This window comes from Corythoichthys intestinalis, chromosome 13 (assembly GCF_030265065.1).
Source record: "Corythoichthys intestinalis isolate RoL2023-P3 chromosome 13, ASM3026506v1, whole genome shotgun sequence".
Taxonomy (NCBI): Eukaryota; Metazoa; Chordata; class Actinopteri; order Syngnathiformes; family Syngnathidae; genus Corythoichthys; species Corythoichthys intestinalis.
Window position 1 is genome coordinate 16337201 of NC_080407.1, and position 19409 is coordinate 16356609.

General features: G+C 39.5%; 1 protein-coding gene across 3 annotated transcripts in view; it reads left to right on the forward strand.

Moving 5' to 3' along the window:
- The window catches only part of dock4b (dedicator of cytokinesis 4b), a 237364-nt gene that overhangs the window by 151392 nt on the left and 66563 nt on the right, over window positions 1-19409 (forward strand). For all 3 annotated transcript variants that reach the window (XM_057854988.1, XM_057854989.1, XM_057854990.1), the window contains exons 22-31: window positions 1622-1814; window positions 1883-2019; window positions 8878-9012; window positions 9359-9457; window positions 11328-11422; window positions 11491-11566; window positions 11661-11761; window positions 11824-11882; window positions 14696-14844; window positions 14919-15004. In XM_057854988.1, the coding sequence (XP_057710971.1) occupies window positions 1622-1814; window positions 1883-2019; window positions 8878-9012; window positions 9359-9457; window positions 11328-11422; window positions 11491-11566; window positions 11661-11761; window positions 11824-11882; window positions 14696-14844; window positions 14919-15004 (1130 nt within the window). The remainder of the gene's footprint in view (window positions 1-1621; window positions 1815-1882; window positions 2020-8877; window positions 9013-9358; window positions 9458-11327; window positions 11423-11490; window positions 11567-11660; window positions 11762-11823; window positions 11883-14695; window positions 14845-14918; window positions 15005-19409) is intronic.

Genomic DNA, 19409 nt, shown 5'->3' on the forward strand with positions numbered 1-19409 from the left:
ATATGGCATATTTTAGAGATAGTTTGAATTGCGATGAATTACAATGAATTAATTTTAAAGCTGTGATTAACTCGATTAAAAACTTTAATCGTTTGACAACCCTAGTTAAATGTACACCTTATGCCTAATAACATAACACAATAAAACAGACTTGTTGTGGAACTCAAAATGTTGACTGGACAGTTATGGACTATGCACATTAAATCATTAGTAACATCAAATATTACACAATACACCAAAGTATATCAGTAGCCGTGTCCTTAAGTCTTTCTGATAGTTTCCCCCTGATCTTTTTACTGCAATAATATAATGAAAACCTGAAATTATGGCTTTTAGTTTTGGCCACCCCAAGATTTTAAGTGGCCCCATCTGGCCACCCCTATGAAAAATTTCTGGAGACGCCACTGCCAACCTGCATCCCCGAGTGGCGCGGCCCTGACCAATGACAAACATTAAAGCTACTTTTGGTTCAGCCCCCTTGAAAAAGGGCTTTTCACATGGGACAAATGAGCTGCAACAAATGGTAAACATTATGGATGCAAAACAAGTTATCTCTATGGGACCCAGGCGTGTAGTAAAACAATACTATGGTGCAAAACAAGTTATCTAATGAGATTCTCAAGCGCGCCTCCTAACTATGGGAACAAGGTGCAAAACAATAGAAGTTGTTACAATCTATGTCACAGAAGCAATCATACATCACAAAAGCATAATGTAAAATTTTCCCCCATCACTTGGTGACTCACTCTTTAAACAATCATGTGGTATTAATAGCTGATTGGACTTTCTTAAACATGTATAATCTACGTGACATGGTTAGTGCTGATTGGGATTGACAACAGAATCGTGAGATAGTCTGCCAAATGATTCCATGGTATTGAAACACTCCCTACACTGTCGCTGCGACAGTGCAGTAAAGCTGCGTTTGCTAAATCTGTTGGCCCTCTGGGGGCCCCTGCTGGCTAGGGGCCCTAGGCAATTCCCTGGTTTGCCTAATGGGACGCGACGCCTCTGCTTGTATGGAGAAAAGGCGCGCGCATGACAAATTTGGACTGGCACGGCGGTTTTTGGGTGGGAAAATCAAAATAAGATCCTCAGCACCCCCTGCTGTAAGTAACTTAAAGCGCTCCTGCTTTCAATGCTTCTGTAATTGAATAATTTCTCCCTCCCAGAGGGTTTGGACTTAGGAGTCAAACTGCGCGGCAGCTTCTGTCTCTTCCCCTGCTGGGAACTGAGAGTAGAAGCAGCCCGCCTTCACGGATTTTGAGAAAGAGCAAAACAAACAAGATGGAGACGCTAATGATAATGGAAATTACACACTAGCAACAGCTCTCAGAGTGGGGAAACACCCGTTGATTGCTCTTGTGTGTCGTTCTATTACTCTCATTTTGATTTTCATCACTATTCTAGTGATGCCTTCTTCAGGCCTGATGGAAAATTGCTCTGTCCTCAAATAACTGGGAAGAAAGCAGTCAAATGCTAAGAAATTAGACTGTCTACTTAATTCTATCAAACTTTCAGTTGCTAAGAGTCAAGAAAAAGATTTCAGTCTTTCGGGAAAAGTCTTACTTTTTCCCTTCCTATGCTTCCAAAATTAAACATTACATGGTTTTGTACCCAGGCGGTGTTCCTTCGAACTTTCCCAGCGGTTTACGGCGAGCTACTCAAGATTTTTACGGTGCGCGAGGTAGCGGGGTTCGTCCGGGAGACGTTGGGCAGCTTGCCCGCCATCGTCCCTGCCGACTGTCCCTTAGAGGCCGTCAAGCTACAGTGCCTCGCCAAGACGGTGGAAAGCCAGTTGTACATTAACCCAGGTGATCTTGGCACTAATTCCGCCACTGTCAGAGCAAAAAAATGATTATTTTTTTGGTCCTGGTTTCAGAATCGAGGTGCATTCTGTTGCCAGTGGTGCTGCGGATCCTGCACGCTCACATGCAGGAGCAGAGAGACCTTGTCATGTGCGCGCGAATCCTGACTAGCATGTTGTCGCTCATCAAGAAAGAGGAGAACGGCACTTCGGTGAGTAAATAAACAGCTTCACAGATGAATTCCACAAATACTCCATTGATAATAGTTTTTAAGCATTTCTCCTTCATCTTTTTTGTTAAAAGAAAAAATCATGATCTAGCATAAAGCAGTGAATGAAGTACTTGCTTTTATTACTTAAATAAAAGTACAGATACCGTGGCACAAAAATTACTCAAGTGAAAGTATAGATATCTAAGAAGAGTTTTACTCAAGTCACGAATTGAGTTTTTAAAGCTTTTTTTTTTAAAAATTTAAATATACAAATTTATTGCCTGAATTAAGTCTGTTTAGCTTATTTACAGCTAGTTATTTTTCTTATTTCAAAAAATCTAAATGAGTAAAAAAAAAAATTGAAGCACGAGCAGATAATTTCACTAATTCTAGTAGATTTATACTGAAAACAAGGGATTTCAAGTAGTTTTAAGGAAGTGTGTTTTTTCAGTGTATATAATTTGTGTGAGTGTACATATTTACCAATATATATATTTTGTGTGTGTGTGTATATATACAGCATATTAGAGCTGAAACGAATACTCGAGCAACTCTAGTAACTCGAGTTTAAAAACTGATCCGAGTAATTTTGTTTACCTAGAGGAATCTTGCCAGTTCTAATCATCACGTTTTGCCCTAACTACTGCGGGACAATGCGCTGATGTCAAGTGCGTAGAGGAAGAAGCAATAAAAAAATATAAAAAACTAGGGTTGTTCCGATCATGTTTTTTTGCTCCCGATCCGATCGTTTTAGTTTGAGTATCTGCCAATCCCGATATTTCCCGATCCGATTGCTTTTTTTTTTGTTTTTTTGCTCCCGATTCAATTCTAATCATTCTCGATAATTTTTCCCGATCATATACATTTTGGCAAAAAGAAAAAAATTAATAAAACTTGGACAAATATATACATTCAACATACAGTACACAAGTACTGTATTTGTTTATTATGACAATCCTCAAGATGGCATTTACATTATTAACATTCTTTCTGTGAGAGGGATTCACGGATAGAGAGACTTGTAATTCTTAAAGGATGAATGTGACTTTGTATATTGTGACTAAATATTGCCATCTAGTGTATTTGTTGAGCTTTCAGTAAATTATACTGTAGCCATATAACTTCTGCCCAAATGCATGGTCTCATCTCACCAAAGCTCAGTTGAAGCCTGGGACCGTGTGTATTTTTGTGTGGGACCAAGATTGAGCTTTTTGGCAACAAACACTCTAAGTGGGTCTGGTGTGCCACGATAGATGCGCATGCTGAAAAGCACCTCATACCCACTGTGAAGTATGGGGTGGGTCAGTGATGCTGTGGGGCTGTTTCGCTTCCAAGGGCCCTGGAACCTTGTTAGGGTGCATGGCATCATGAATGCTTTGAAATAACAGGACATTTTAAATCAAAATCTGTTGCTCTCTGCCCGAAAGCTGAAGATGGGTCGTCACTGGGTCTTCCAGCAAGACAATGACCCTAAATATATGGCCAAATCTACACAGAAATGGTTCACCAGACACAAAATCAAGCTCCTCCCATGGCCTTCTCAGTCCCCAGACCTTGTTTTGTTGGCAAAAGGGGATTGTACAAAGTATTAACACCAGGGGTGCTAATAATTGTGACACACATTATTTGATGTCAAATAATTTTTTCTTAATGTGGGATTTTTTCCCCACTGAATGAATGCACTTGTATTGGAGGTTGGATTTTTCTCTTTTTTTCCATTAAGGTCCCATATTATTTGAATTAAAAAAAAATATTAGAAGCTAAAAAACACATCTTTTTCAGGGGTGCCAATAATTGTAGAGGGGACTGTATATTTATAATTGCTCTTTACCTAATATGTTTTATCCGATTACTCGATTAATCGATAGGATTTTCAGTCGATTACTCGATTACTAAAATATTGGATAGCTGCAGCCCTAATATATATACAGTGGGGCAAATAAGTATATATTCAACCACTAATTGTGCAAGTTCTCCCACTTGAAAATATTAGAGAGGCCTGTAATTGTAAACATGGTTAAACCTCAACCATGAGAGACAGAATGTGGAAAAAAAAGAATTTATTTGCAAATGATGGTGGAAAATAAGTATTTGGTCAATACCAAAAGTTCATCTCAATACTTTGTTATGTACCCTTCGTTGGCAATAACGAAGGCCAAACGTTTTCTGTAACTCTTCACAAGCTTTTCACACACTGTTGCTGGTATTTTGGCCCATTCCTCCATGCAGATCTCCTCTTAAGCAGTGATGTTTTGGGGCTGTCGTTGGGCAATTTGCAGTGAATTGCCTCTGCTGTTCAAGCGTATTCAAATGAATTATAACGATCATAACTGGGAAAAATAACTTTCCAGCTACAGGAATTAGTCTTACGACAATTTCCCAGCCAATAGGCTGCAGCAGCAAATTGCTTTGTTTTGTGTGTTTACGGTCAGTTTGTCAGCCACGGTGCACTCCGCTAATGAGAACCATCAATTTAACAAGTGGGCGCTGTGCCACTCATGCTGCCGCTGTGAGCTGAAGGACACACACAGAACTGGCACACACAGACACGCCGAGGAGACGGGCAACAGATCTAAAGAGACGTGACAGCAGTGACTGTCAATGTGCCAGCCCGGAGCTTCTTCTCATTATCACCCTGTCCAAACCCTGTCACCTGTCTGTCTTGTCAGGGACACACAAACACACATTGTGGTTTGTTTTGTAGTTAAGATTTCTATTGTTACCTTCTCGACTTAGCTTAAAGGGACAGAAAACTTGTAGTATAAATCTGGGAGACTCCGTACTGGCATTTTAAGAATGTTTGCCAACAATTAAGATGGCCAATTCCGGGAAATCAGGGCGATGTGACGATATATTTTTCCAAAACGATCTAAAACTATCGTCAGTTTTTACAACATAACATATCAATTTATCATAATTGATGTTGCAACCTTGAAATGCAAGTCTCTGAGGTGAGAGTTTATTCATATATCATTTCGAAAATATGTATGTTTGAATGTTCATTGAGGAATCATTAACTCATTGTCTGCTATTGATAGTGATAGTCTGCTAATCCGTTTGGTGCGGGAGGGCTGGCAGTGAATCATCCTTCAAGTTGCTCAACATTAGAACAAGAACCCTTGTTGATATAAAACTGGACTTGAACAATATATGATCAAATGCTTTTATGTAGGGCTGTCAAAATTATCACGTTAATGGGCGGTAATTAATTTTTTTAATTAATCCTGTTAAAATATTTGACGCAATTAACATACATGCCCCGCTCAAACAGATTAAAATGACAGTACAGTGTCATGTGCACTTGTTACTTGTGTTTTTGGAGTTTTGTCGCCCTCTGCTGGCGCTTGGGTGCGACTGATTTTCTGGGTTTTAACACCATGAGAATTGTGTAATTATTGAGATCAACAATGGTGAGGTACTAGTTTATTTTTTGATTGAAAATTTTACTAATTTTATTAAAACGAAAACATTACGAGGGGTTTTAATATAAAATTTCTAGAAATTGTACTAACATTTATTTTTTAAGAACTTCAAGTCTTTCTATCCATTGATCGCTTTCACTGAATGTTAATGTTAGTGCCATCTTGTTGATTTATTGCTATAATAAACAAAAATACAGTACTTATGTACAGTATGTTGAATGTATATATCCGTCTTGTGTCTTTCCATTCCAACAATAATTTACTGAAAAATATGGTATATTTTATAGATGGTTTGAATTGCAATTAATTACGATTAATTAATTTTCAAGCTGTGATTAACTCGATTAAAAATTTTAATCGTTTGACAGCCCCAATTTTATGTAAAACACATACCACTAATTAATATTGAATAGTTTAATATTAATGGAAAGCGAGCATAAGAGACAGAGCGCGTGTGTATGACTCGTATCATTATTTACACATTATACACACCCACACACCAGCCCTCTCTCAACACAGAAAGTGGCCAGTGGAGAATAAAAACCACAGGCTGTGTATGAAAATGTTATTTTGAACAAATGTTGACAAAAGTAGGCTAATGGTAGCAAGGAAACTAGTTGGCCGTCTTGGCGTGGTAACTAGCAACGTTTTCTGCCTCGTTAACAAGCTTACGTTATAGTATTTGTTTTACCATAGCCAGACAAATTAAACACACTGTCTTAGTTGGTTGGAAACGAAGTAGTTTCTGCTCTTGCACTCCTCTTTAAAAGAAACTGCTGTATTTTAAGCCAAAATAACTGTTGTGTTTGATAGAACAAAATATCTATATGCTGCCATAGCAGATTCGTGGCTCATTAAGCCCCCGAACTATTTCTAATTTGTAGTTTTACCCTGAAAACCCCCGTTTACAGACATCTCGCAACCGCTTTTGTTTCAACCCAGCCATAAAAACAAGGTTAGTAATTAGAGATGTCCCGATCGATTGGGTCCGATCACGTCATTTTCAAAGTATCAGAATCGGCAAAAATATATCGGCCATGCCTTTTTTTAATATATATATATATTTTTTAATTAAATCGTTTTCTAATTGTATTTAACGTTACAGACATAATATGTTACACTTATCCAGAGTCTTTAGTTTAAGCTTAAGGTAGGGTTATCAAATTTATCCCGATAATGGTGGTAATTAATTTTTTAAAAAATGTATCACGTTAAAATATTTAACACAATTAATGCTTACGCTGCACGACTCACTCACGCATTGTCACGCTCCATCTGTAATGGCGCCGTTTTGCCTATATAGAGAGCTAAAAGGCAGCGTAAATTGAGTAGAGTGGATTTTGGTAGCCTTTGGAGCCTTATTTTAATTGGTTCAAGCATTACAATCCCTCTCCCTACGATTAGATATATCATGGGAAGCAATGTGGGGAAGCAAGGTAGCAACTGATCTTTTTCTTAACACCTTATGTTATATCCCATCGCAGAGAAGATATATGAATTGGTAGCACTACGCACAGTCATGGTTCCACTTGTCATGGTTCAACTTCCCATCATACATTTGGGCATGGCCTTCAGTATCATTTGCTCAACAAATACACTAGATGGCAATATTTAGTCTCAATATACAAAGTCACAAGTCTTTCTATCCATGGATCCCTCTCACAGAAAGAATGTTAATAATGTAAATGCCATATTGAGGATTTATTGTTATAATAAACAAATACAGTACTTATGTACTGTATGTTGAATGTATATATTCGTCCGAGTTTTATTCATTTTTTTCTTAACGCGTTGCCAAAATGTAGTATATGATCGGGAAAAATTATCGGGAATGATTGGAATTGAATCGGGAGCAAAAAAAAGCAATCAGATCGGGAAATATCTGGATCGGCAGATACTCAAACTAAAACGATCGGATCGGGAGCAAAAAAACATGATCGGAACAACCGTAGTTGTAATTATATATATTATTCAAAATGTGTGTCATTTTTAGCTTAGAATCATTAAGTGATGTCTCATATTTCAATTTAAAAAAAAAAAACGACTTTAAAAAATGATTCTCGCATATATTAAACTTTTAAACAAATTACGTCACAATGAAAAAAATGGTGTCTGTAAAAAAGTCACATATATTTACCTCATAACTGTCGACTAATTGTATTTTTTTTTTTTTTGTTTGTCACATTTTTCCGATATGTTAGATGATAAATAATGGTTCCAAACAAAGAAAAATTGGGGAAAAAACCTTTAAAATAGTAAATATATGAAAAAGAAAATCTCGACCACTCCTTGATGTCTGCGATTTCTGCATCGCGACCCTTGTTATATGACCATGTTTCACCCATAAAATCCCCCAAAAATCGAGCTGTGGCCATTCACAGCTGTGTCTTGACACTCGATGATACATGCTACATGTAGTTTTGGGATCAAAACGAGGTAAGTATGCCGTAATATCTCGTTAAAGTCATGGCGTCTGTAATTCTGCTCTCGCGTACTCTCACCTCCAGATAGGGTTTTGCTGTTTATTTATTTTTAAATGCCCTCTTGTTCAAATTTTTTCTTCCCCCAGAAAATTGAGATTGTAAGTTTTACAATGATCTATCACACGTGCTAATCGGACAATTTTGAAATTTGGCCAAATTGGGGGTCTCAGAGCGGAACTTCAAGTTACCCGAGTCTTTTCCGTCTACAGCGTTTACTGAAGTTAAATTTTGTGTAAAGTGACGGATGATGGTCGTGTAAATGTGAAATCATGTTGGAGGTCCTGCTGTCTTTCCTCCTCTAAGCCGCGGCTGTTTCTTTTCAGTAGCACAAGTACTCCAATACTAGCGACTTTGTCTTTTTCGAGGGGGGGAAAAAAGCTCAGGTGTAGTTTCACTACCTTCAGCCATTGTGTGTACTCTAAGTACAGCCACGGATTAGTGTCATCGACAGACACAAGACAGAGCAACAATTGGAGGGGGAGTGGTGAGTGCTGCCCCTCCAAGCCACTGATTTTTTGCTGCATTTTTCGGACAAAATAGCTTATACCGTACTACGGTATGAGGGAAAATTTTAGTTGTTTTGAATCCGAGACGTTTTCATACCATGGTAAACCTTGAAACCGTTAACCGGCACATGCCTACTCCCGTATGTGCTTTCAATTTTGTTGTTACTGAGTGTTCAGACGACAAACGTCCATCCAGTTTCAACCTAGATGGTCAAAAAATGTGATTTTGGCTGCCAGCCTGAAAGACAATCACGCGTAAAAGCACTAGCTAACCTTCAACCAGCAAACCAGGGTGTCCTAAATTACCACACTGCGAAAACCTATGGTGCATAAATCAAATTATCATCATAATAAATTACCAATAATTATCAGTAAGTAAAAATGAACCAATTTTCAGGTGCCACTTCTTGGAATCCGAATATCGCTCACCTCTACATGTGTTTTCAGGAACCGGTGGTCTCGGAAGAAGTGGACCTGATAGTGGAAAGCCTCCTAGGAGTGCTTCTTCGAACCATCCTGGAAATCAGCAACCGGCCGCAGCCCGCCGGGCCCACCATGAGACTTCAATTCCAGGACGTGACTGTATGTACGCTTGTGCGTTGGCGCGCTCTCCTTTTGGCAAGTAATTATAGATTTTAAATTGAGTTGCTGCAGTGGCGACTCTAATTGTGCCAACATCATTAACACAAATGGCAGTAATTAAGATTTAGAATGCTACAAGCACTCTGGGGTCGTGGTGAGGAACGATGAGCTTATCCTGAAGGATACTTGGTGGGATGCTCACATCTCCGCGTATCTCGAAGCTGTCCAATAAAGTTAATTAAGGGCACCCGTTTGATTAATCCTTGATTTTCTTTGGCAACTTTGCAGGAGAATCGGCGTTTTTTTTTTCCTGTACAAAAACTGAATAAAACTTGCTTCTTGCCAGGGGGAGTTTGTGGCGTGTTTGTTGGCGCTCCTGCGACAGATGAGTGACAGACACTACCAGCAGCTTCTTCAAGCCTTTGGCAGCAAAGACGACTTGAGGGTAAAGATACTCACTACTCATCCCTGATTCACTGAGAAAACACGCACTCACATGTAGAATAGCGGTGTGACAATTTATCGAAAAGGTGATACATCGGGGCAAATAAGTATTTGGTCAACCACTAATTGTGCAAGTTCTCCCACTTGAAAATATGAAAGAGGCCTGTAATTGTCAGCATGGGTAAACCTCAACCATGAGAGACAGAATGTGGGGGAAAAAAACAGAAAATCACATTGTTTGATATTTAAATAATTGTTTTGCAAATCATGGTGGAAAATAAGTATTTGGTCAATACCAAAAGTTCAGCTCAGTACTTTGTTATTCACCCTTTGTTGGCAATAATGGAGGACAAACGTTTTCTGTAACTCTTCATAAGCTTTTCACACACTGTTGCTGGTATTTTGGCCCATTCCTCCATGCAGATCTCCACTAGAGCAGTGATGTTTTGTCAACTTGTTATCCTGGTTGGGCGATGCTACTTGTTTTAGGACAGAGCACCCTGCTCTTTGTCCTGGAGTGCCCAGGAGAACTGATTGCAAGAGTTGGTGCGTCAATCTTGCTCATGACGCGTTGGGCTTCTGTGATAGGATGTCGTTGTGTATCCTCGATTCTGCTTCTTTTCATTAAACTATGGTGTAAGTGCTATTTATTTTATATTAGGTGTGTTAGAGTAGTACAAACAGTCCCACAGTACATATGAGAAATGATACTATTCCCTGATTGATTGTGCTACGTGTGTTAGAGTAATGCAAACAGTTAGACGGTCCCTACGAGAAACGTACCATCTTTTTCATTCCCCCTCATGAGCCCCGACAGGGCTGATAAGGTGATTCACAATACTGTGTCAAAGGGCATGGAGTGAAGTCTGCCTTAATTATCGTTAGATGCTTTACTATAATGAATGTGTTAGACCAGGGGTCTCCAAACCAGTCCTCGAGGGCAGCTGCGGGTCCTGGTTTTTGTTCATACCGATCAAGCACAGACCTTTTAACCAATGTGGGTTCTCCTAAAACAAGCAGCACCTGACTGCAATCAACTGATTACACTTATTAAAACACCAGATTAGTGAAAAGGTGTGGTCTTTTTTTGTTGAAGTGAAATCCTGCACCCACTGCGGCCCTATGTGGAATAGTTTGGAGACCAATGTGTTAGACTAATGCGAACAATTATATGGTGTGTGCGAGAACGGTAACTATTTCCTTCATAGTGAAGGCAGACACTGTTTTTTCATCTGTGTGATTTTGACAAAGATCAGCTCACATTTGATGGGGATTTTATGCAGAAATGTGAGAAATTCCAAAAGTTTCCGATACTTTTTCATAGCACTGTATATTTAGCAGGTTTTTGCGGGAATATGTGTTGGAACGATTTATTCAGAGAATTGTAAAAAGAAAATGTATATAGTATTTAAGCTAGCGGACCTGTAAATGCCCTCAAATCAACTGGAAATGATGTGAAATACGTCCAGTTCAAACGGATTGGAGGTCTACAAGTGATAAACTCGTTCCGGGTCCCAGCAGATGGATGAAAATAGCTTGTTTTTCTGTTTATTAGTCGTTTTGTAGTGTTGTTGTATCGCCATATCGTGAGATCGTTATCGTGAGCCTTGTATCGCAAATCGTATCGTATCGTGAGGTACACTCCTATTGTGGATCATCGTTCAAAAGAACAATTATTGCTCAAACACATTTAGTACAGTCAGTTCGGTTCTAAATTTGATTCTAATTACAGAAATGTTAATTTAGCAAGCACATCATTGACTCTCATGGGCCGAAACTGGCCCACAGGCCTCGAATTTGAGCGAACATAATTTGTGTTTTCCAACTTCTACCTTTGCTCTTTCTTCAATTTATTCTTTGGGTGTCTCCAGGACTTCCTCCTGCAGATTTTCACCGTTTTCCGAATCCTCATCCGACCTGAAATGTTCCCGAAAGACTGGACCGTCATGCGACTTGTCACCAACAAGTAAGCGCTTATCATTTTTTGCGTAGCATCCACAGTTTTGAAGCGAAATGACTCTGGCGTTTTTCCAGCGTCATTATCACCACCGTCCTTTACCTCTCTGATGCCCTGAGGAAAAACTTTCTCAATGATAAGTTTGACTACAAGGTAGAGTAAAAATCTATTTGGAAAAAAACAATGATTTATAGGTCGGATGTTCTCCGAATAACTGTCAGCTGAGTTTTCGTTTCGTATTTTCCAGGTGTGGGATTCCTACTTCTACCTGTCAGTATTGTTTATTAACCAGCCCTGCCTTCAACTGGAGTCGTTCTCACCATCAAAGAGGAAGAAAATTTTGGAAAAGTGAGTCTCAAGTTGTACGTCAACGTCGCGGCACATGACTACGATGTTCTTGTACTGTGTAGGTACGGAGACATGAGGGTGATGATGGGCTGTGAGATCTTCAGCATGTGGCAGAACTTAGGTGAGTTGATATAGGGAAGATGCACGTCAAATACTGCCCAGGTAGACCCCGGGTTACGAAGGTAAGATGAATTTCCGCGTAAATCGGAATTAAACCCTAAACTACCCCTAAATACCCCCTAAGTCTCAAAATACCAATCCAAAAACATGTATCAGGCTGCAACGATTAATCAATTAACTAGAGTAATTCGATTAGAAAAAAGCATTGAATCAAAATTTGCTGCTTCGAGGATTCGTTTCATTAGAGTGGCAGTGTAATGGTTTGTTTTGAAAGTGTTTGCATTTTTTTTTATTGATTTGGGAGGATGCACTGCCCTTTTTTGGCAACAGTGCGTATGACAGAACTCATTTGACAAGACTGAATCCAGTTGCTCCCTGTTAAGACCAACATAATGTATGTTTTTGTTTGAGCTACCGTAATTTTCAGACAATAAGGCCCAACTGATTATAAGCTGCCACCTACCAAATTTGACACGAAAATGGCATTTGTTCATAGATAAGCCACACTGGACTATAAACTGCAGATGTCCTTACTCTATTATGAGATATTTACACCAAATTATATTAAACGGTAAGACTATTTGACAGCGGCATCATAAGACTGTCATATAACCAAATGACCCACCATGAAATGACCCATTCATTGCTTCAAGAAGCGTCATTTGGCCATCACTGCTCTCTCGGGGAAGACTGTCAACCTCTGCTGCCACCTGCTGTCAACACGATTGTCGTCGTACTTGCCTTCTAGCATGCATTACGGCGTTATAGATGTAAATAACAATCAAAATTCATGTTCTTTACTAATTATTACTTCAGTTACTGTTCTAGTTGTTTCATTACTTGCTAGTTATGGTATTTGGTAACACTTTATTTGACAGTCACGACATAAGACTGACATTAGACCATTATAATTATGACATGACACTGCTTTGAGCATTAATGAATGCTTTTACGGATGTCATAAGGTACATTTTTGTTTGTGATAATGTTTTTCTATGCATTCGTAATTTAGTTTATAGAAATATTTGGCAGTTTTTTTGTGTTTGAATGATTTGTTAAGAGCATTGTAATTTAAAAAAATAGCAAAAATGATTTAAGCATTTAAGTTAGCGGAATTTTGTTATGCTAGTTAGCCAATTGTTCTTTTGTTTTACTGATGTATATATATATATATATTTTTTTTTTTTCTGAACCTTTTGGAATTTCTCACATTTCTGCATGAAATCACCATCAAATCTGATCTGATCTTTGTCAAAATCACACAGAGGGAAAAAAAAAGTCTGTTTTAACTAAAACCACCCAAACATATATAGGTGTTCATATTTTAATGAGGATAGTATGCAAACAATGACAGAAGGGGGAAAAATAAGTAAGTGAACCATCACATTTAATATTTTGTGCCGCCCCCCTTTGGCAGCAATAACTTCAACCAGACGCTTCCTGTGGCTGCAGATCAGTCTGGCGCATCAATCAAGACTAATCTTGGCCCATTCTTCTCCACAAAACTGCTATAGTTCAGTCAGATTCCTGGGATGTCTGGCATGAATCTCTGCCACAGCATCTCAATAGGGTTCAAATCTGGACTTTGACTTGCCCGCTCCAGAAAATGTATTTTTTGCTTCTGAAATCATTCTGAAGTTGATTTACTTCTGTGTTTTGGATCATTGTCTTGTTGCAGCATCCATCCTCTTTTTAGCTTCAAATGTCTGACAAACGGTCTCAGGTTTTCCTGCAAAACATCCTGATAAACTTTTGAATTCAACCTTCCATTCCATTGCAAGTTGTCCAGGCCCCAAAGCAGCAAAACAGCCCCAAATCATGATGGTCCATCCACCATGGTTCACAGTGGGGATGAGGTGTTGATGTTGGTGAGCTGATGTTGTGTATTACTCCAAAACAATTCAACTTTGGTTCCATCAGTCCCCAAAATATTTTGCCAAAACTTCTGTATAGTATCCAAGTGCCTTTTTGCGATCATTAAACCAGCAACAATGTTTTTTTTTGTTTAGAGAGCGGTGGCTTCCTCCGTGAAGTCCTCCCATGAACACCATTCTTGGCCCGAGCGTTACATATAGTTGATGTGTGCACAGAGATATTAGACTGTGACAGTGATTTCTGTAAGTCTTTAGCAGACACTGTAGGGTTCTTTTTTTACCTCTGAGTATTCTGCGTTGAACTCTTGGTGTCATCTTTGGTGGACGGCCACTCCTGAGGAGAGAAGCAACAGTGCCAAACTCTCTCCATTTGTAGACAACTTCTCTGACTGCCGGTTGATGAACATCCAGACTTTTAGAGATACTTTGGTATCCTTCCCAGATTTATTAAAATCAACAATCCTTGATCGCCAGTTGTCAAACAGCTCTTCCGACTGAGACATGATGCACATCAGAGAATGTTTCTCATCAAGACATTTCTTACCAGGTGTGTGTTTTATCGTAGGCAGGGCAGCTTTAAACCACTCATCGGTGATTGGGCACACACCTGACTTAAAATGTTTGGTAAAAGTTGGTTTCAATGGCTCTTTAAGTCTCCTTAAGCAGAGGGTTCACTCACTCATTTTCCCCCTTCTGTCATTGTTTGCATGCTATCTTCATAAACATATGACAACCTATCAATGTTTGGGTTGTTTTAGTTAAAGCACACACTGTATTTTCATCTGTGTGATTTTGACAAAGATCAGATCACATTTGATGGTGATTTTATGCAGAAATATGAGAAATTCCAAAAGGTTCAGATACTTTTTCACACCGCTGTATACTGCCTATTCTTTGGAATGTGACTTCCTGTATGCTGTATGCTCTGCTCGTTCTACAGGAGAACACAAGTTGAACTTCATCCCGGCGATGATCGGTCCATTTCTGGAGGTCACGCTAGTCCCGCAGCCGGACTTGAGGAACGTCATGATCCCTATCTTTCACGACATGATGGACTGGGAGCAGAGGCGTAGCGGGAATTTTAAACAGGCATGATTCAATCACTTTCAAATTGTCGCTCGGTCAGATTTGTTTCAGATGTTTTAATCTTCTGTTGAATATAGGTCGAGGCAAAACTCATCGACAAGTTGGATAGTCTGATGTCGGAAGGAAAAGGAGATGAAACGTACAGGGAGCTCTTCAACAGCATGTGAGTTCGAGAACCTGGTTGAAATATATTGAACTGAAAAAACATCCTAAAATGGCTGAACGGATGAACACATTACACTCAGCGTCGGCGTCCCTTTGGTTTCTGTGGGCCATAACGTCTATTGTACTCGTCATAAAGACGTCATTTTTAGGCAGTATATAGACAAATAGCAGCTTTCATTCGACACCAGATGGCAGCATTATCGCATCGTAACTTTAAATGAGTTTTCCCGAGGTAACTGAAAAAATCCAGTCAAATTATATTGGAAATATGGCATCGCAACGACAAGGCAGGGGTAGAAGAAGGTTTGTAACGCCAGGAGAAGACCATCCAGTCCGAAGACGCGAGTAGAAGCAGTAAATTACGCCGAGTCTGATGAGGAGTCTCCAGAAAGTTGGGACATGGATTCGAAGAGGGAGGAAGAGGAGTTGATAAACCCACACTGTTGAATCAATAACATCTTATATTATTGCTCATGTAAACAATGACAAAAATGTGTTGGTTTTTTTGTTTGTTTGTAAGCTGCTAAATTCCATTAGAAACCTAAAAAAAATCATCAACTTTTATTCATTTTGGATTTGCCACATGCCCGGATGTCTTTCCATGAATTTAGGATTTGTGTCCTGCCTGGAACGGACCAGGGCGCCCACATAAAAAAACGCAAGTAAAATAACCAACCTCAAAACCAACCACTACCGACACAATAATAGCGTACATAGGGCCCCCCGCCCTGCCCTGTTTTATAGACCAATGCTCTGTCTCTTTACTTGATAGGGACCATGATTCTCAAGGTTTTTTACAGTTTCCTTGACAAACCTGCACTCAAAAAAATGAACATAGAGTATTTAAACTTTCCAAACAGGTAATAAATATTGCTTCAATACATAATTTATGTTTCAAAATACTGTTTCATTTCTTTGAGTGTGTCTTTTAAAGCATTTACAGAGGGCTCGTGCCATTTTTTAATGGAGTTTAAGGACACCGTTGCCCTAAAAATTAGTCAGCCGCGCAATTCCTGTCACTCGTACATTTGGTTGAGTGAATTTCCTACATTGAGGTACTTAAGTCATTTGGCTTTGCTACAACCCTAGGTCCCCAGATAAGTAGGTGAGGCCTGGAAGACTGGATGTCGACTCTTCCACCTCTAGGAACTCCGAGTATTTTGCAATCCGGCCCGAAGGACCACTTAAATGTCAAGTTAAAATACAAAATCATTCCTAAAATTACCCCAAAATAAGGAGATAAGGCTCTCAGGTTTTGAGAACTTGCAAGGAGAACAGAAGGGAGCCATACAATGCAATACTAGACTACACAACACAGTGTCTGAACTTCGTTCGAACCTTTTCTTTTCTTTTTATTCGGGATGATATTATAATAAATAATAAACATATATTAGGGCTGTCAAACAATTAAAATTTTTAATCGAGTTAATCACAGCTTAAAAAAAAAATGAAATTCATCGCAATTCAAACAATCTCTAAAATATGCCATATTTTTCTCTAAATTATTGTTGAAATGGAAAGATGAGACAAGACGGATATATACATTCAACATACTGTACATAAGTACTGTATTTGTTTATTATAACAATAAATCCACAAGATGGCATTACCATTATTAACATTCTTTCTGTGAAAGGGATCCACACATCGAAAGACTTGTAATTTCTAAAAGATAAATGTGAGTTTGTAAATTGTGACTAAATATTGCCATCTAGTTTATTTGTTGAGCTAAACTAAATGTTTGAATAGAGTTTGACCAAAGTCTGAGTATTATTTTGCATGGCTATTTTGATTGGGAATGCCAGTTCTCTTTGCATTGAGCGCTTTTTCATTCATTCATTCATTCATTCATTTTCCATGCTGCTTTTTCCTCACAAGGGTCGCTTAGGTGCTGGAGCCTATCCCAGCTAACTACGGGCATTAGGCAGGGTGAACTGAACTGGTTGCCAGCCAATCAAAGGGCTTTTCTTTTTGTGAGCAATATTTTTTTTGAGAGAGAGGAATATTATTTTTGTTGTGCTTTCAGTAAATGATACTGTAGCGATTTAACTGTTTGGCCCAAATGCATGAAAGTTGGGCAACCATGACTGTCAGTGGTGGCTGCAAATGGTATATCTTCTCTGCGTTGTCTATGTGGCTGTCGCACGCTTGGTGGGGCTCGTGTGCAGATGAATGTGATAGTGCGCGCTGGGGTGGGGGGTCCCGGTGCTGGGAGTGGCGATGGGGCGGTGTAGGGTCGGTCACCAGCGGGTTTCCACTCACAAGGGATTCACACCATTACTGGGTTCTAGATCGCAGAGCCAATTTGTGTACACTCTACCCCTTTCAATCACTTAGCTTATTGACTCCCCCACCCCCATCCCCCTCTTTCCCTGGTTAACAGGCCCCCCACATGGTGTCAACCGGAAATACATCTAGCTGATTATAGCACCTATTAGTAGTTAGTGTAGACGTTCAATGTATTTCTCGTTGTTGTTTGTTTGTGTTTCTTTTCTTCTCTTGTGTTTCTTCTGTTCCCCCATAACTCCTTCCTGTTCGCTACTTTGTCATAATAAACGACATATGTTGAATGATCACAATGGGAGTATGTCATCCTCTCAATGTGAAACATTACAACTGTTCAGACCAACCGGGCACTTAGACTTCCATTCTCCGTGTCAAACAGCTGAATAGGACAGGTTTAAAAAAAAAAAAAGTATATCCTCTCTGCATTGTGTTCAATGCAGGGTGTTAAGAAAAAGATCACCTCCAGTCATTCATTCCCTCGTCGCTCACCATAATAGATATAATTGTTGTGTAAGACATGTCAAAGCTTTTGCCAATAAATAGTGTGGCAACAATGAATGCCTGTCCCCACTCCACTCGCTTGTCTCTGCCTCTTAGCTCTCAATATACATCGAGTGTGGCAAATAAGTATTTAGTCAACCACTAATTGTGCAAGTTCTCCCACTTGAAAATATTAGCGAGGCCTTTAATTGTTAACATGGGTAAACCTCAACCATGAGAGACAAAATGTGGGGAAAAAAACCCCCAGAAAATCACATTGTTTGATTTTTAAAGAAGTTATTTGCAAATCATGGTGGAAAATAAGTATTTGGTCAATACCAAAAGTTCATCTCAATACTATTTGTTATGTACCCTTTGTTGGCAATAACGGAGGCCAAACGTTTACTGTAACTCTTCACAAGCTTTTCACATACTGTTGCTGGTATTTTGGACCATTCCTCCATGCAGATCTCCTCTAAAGCAGTGATGTTTTGGAGCTGTCGTTGGGCAACAGGGACTTTCAACTCCCTCCACAAATTTCCATGGGTTGAGATCTGGAGACTGGCTAGGCCACTCCCCGAAACCTTGAAATGCTTCTTACGAAGCCACTCCTTTGTTGCCCTGGCTGTGTGTTTGGGATCAATGTCATGCTGAAAGACCCAGCTACGTCTCATCTTCAATGCCCTTGCTGATGGAAGGAGATTTTCACTCAAAATCTCTCAATACATGGCCCCATTCATTCTTTCCTTTACACAGATCAGTCGTCCTGGTCCCTTTGCAGAAAAACAGCCCCAAAGCATGATGTTTCCACCCCTATGCTTCACAGTGGGTATGGTGTTTTTCGGATGCAATTCAGTATTCTTTCTCCTCCAAACACGAGAACCTGTGTTTCTACCAAAAAGTTCTATTTTGGTTTCATTTGACCATAACACATTCTCCCAGTCCTCTTCTAGATCATCCAAATGCTCTGTAGCGAACCGCAGACGGGCCTGGACGTGTACTTTCTTCAGCAGGGGGGACACGTCTGGCTGTGCAGGATTTTAGTCTCTGGCGTCGCATTGTGTTACTATGGTCCCAGCTCTCTGTAGGTCATTCACTAGGCCCCCCCGTGTAGTTCTGGGATTTTTGCTCACCGTTGTTGTTATCATTTTGATGCCACGGGGTGAGATCTTACATGGAGCCACAGATCGAGGGAGATTATCAGAGGTCTTGCATGTCTTCCATTTTCTAATAATTGCTCCCACAGTTGGATTTCTTTACACCAAGCGTTTTACCTATTGCAGATTCAGTCTTCCCAGCCTGGTGCAGGTCTACAATTTTGTCTCTGGTGTCCTTCGACAGCTCTTTGGTCTTGGCCATAGTGGAGTTTGGAGTGCGACTGACTGAGGTTGTGGACAGGTGTCTTTTATACCGATAATGAGTTAAAACAGGTGCCATTAATACAGGTAACGAGTGGAGCCGCATTAGACCTCATTAGAAGTTAGACCTATTTGACAGCCAGAAATCTTGCTTGTTTGCAGGTGACCAAATATTCATTTTCCACTCAAATTTAGAAATAAATTCTTTAAGAATCAAACAATGCGGTTTTCTTTTTTTTTTTTTTTTTCCCACATTCTGTCTCTCATGATTGAGATTTA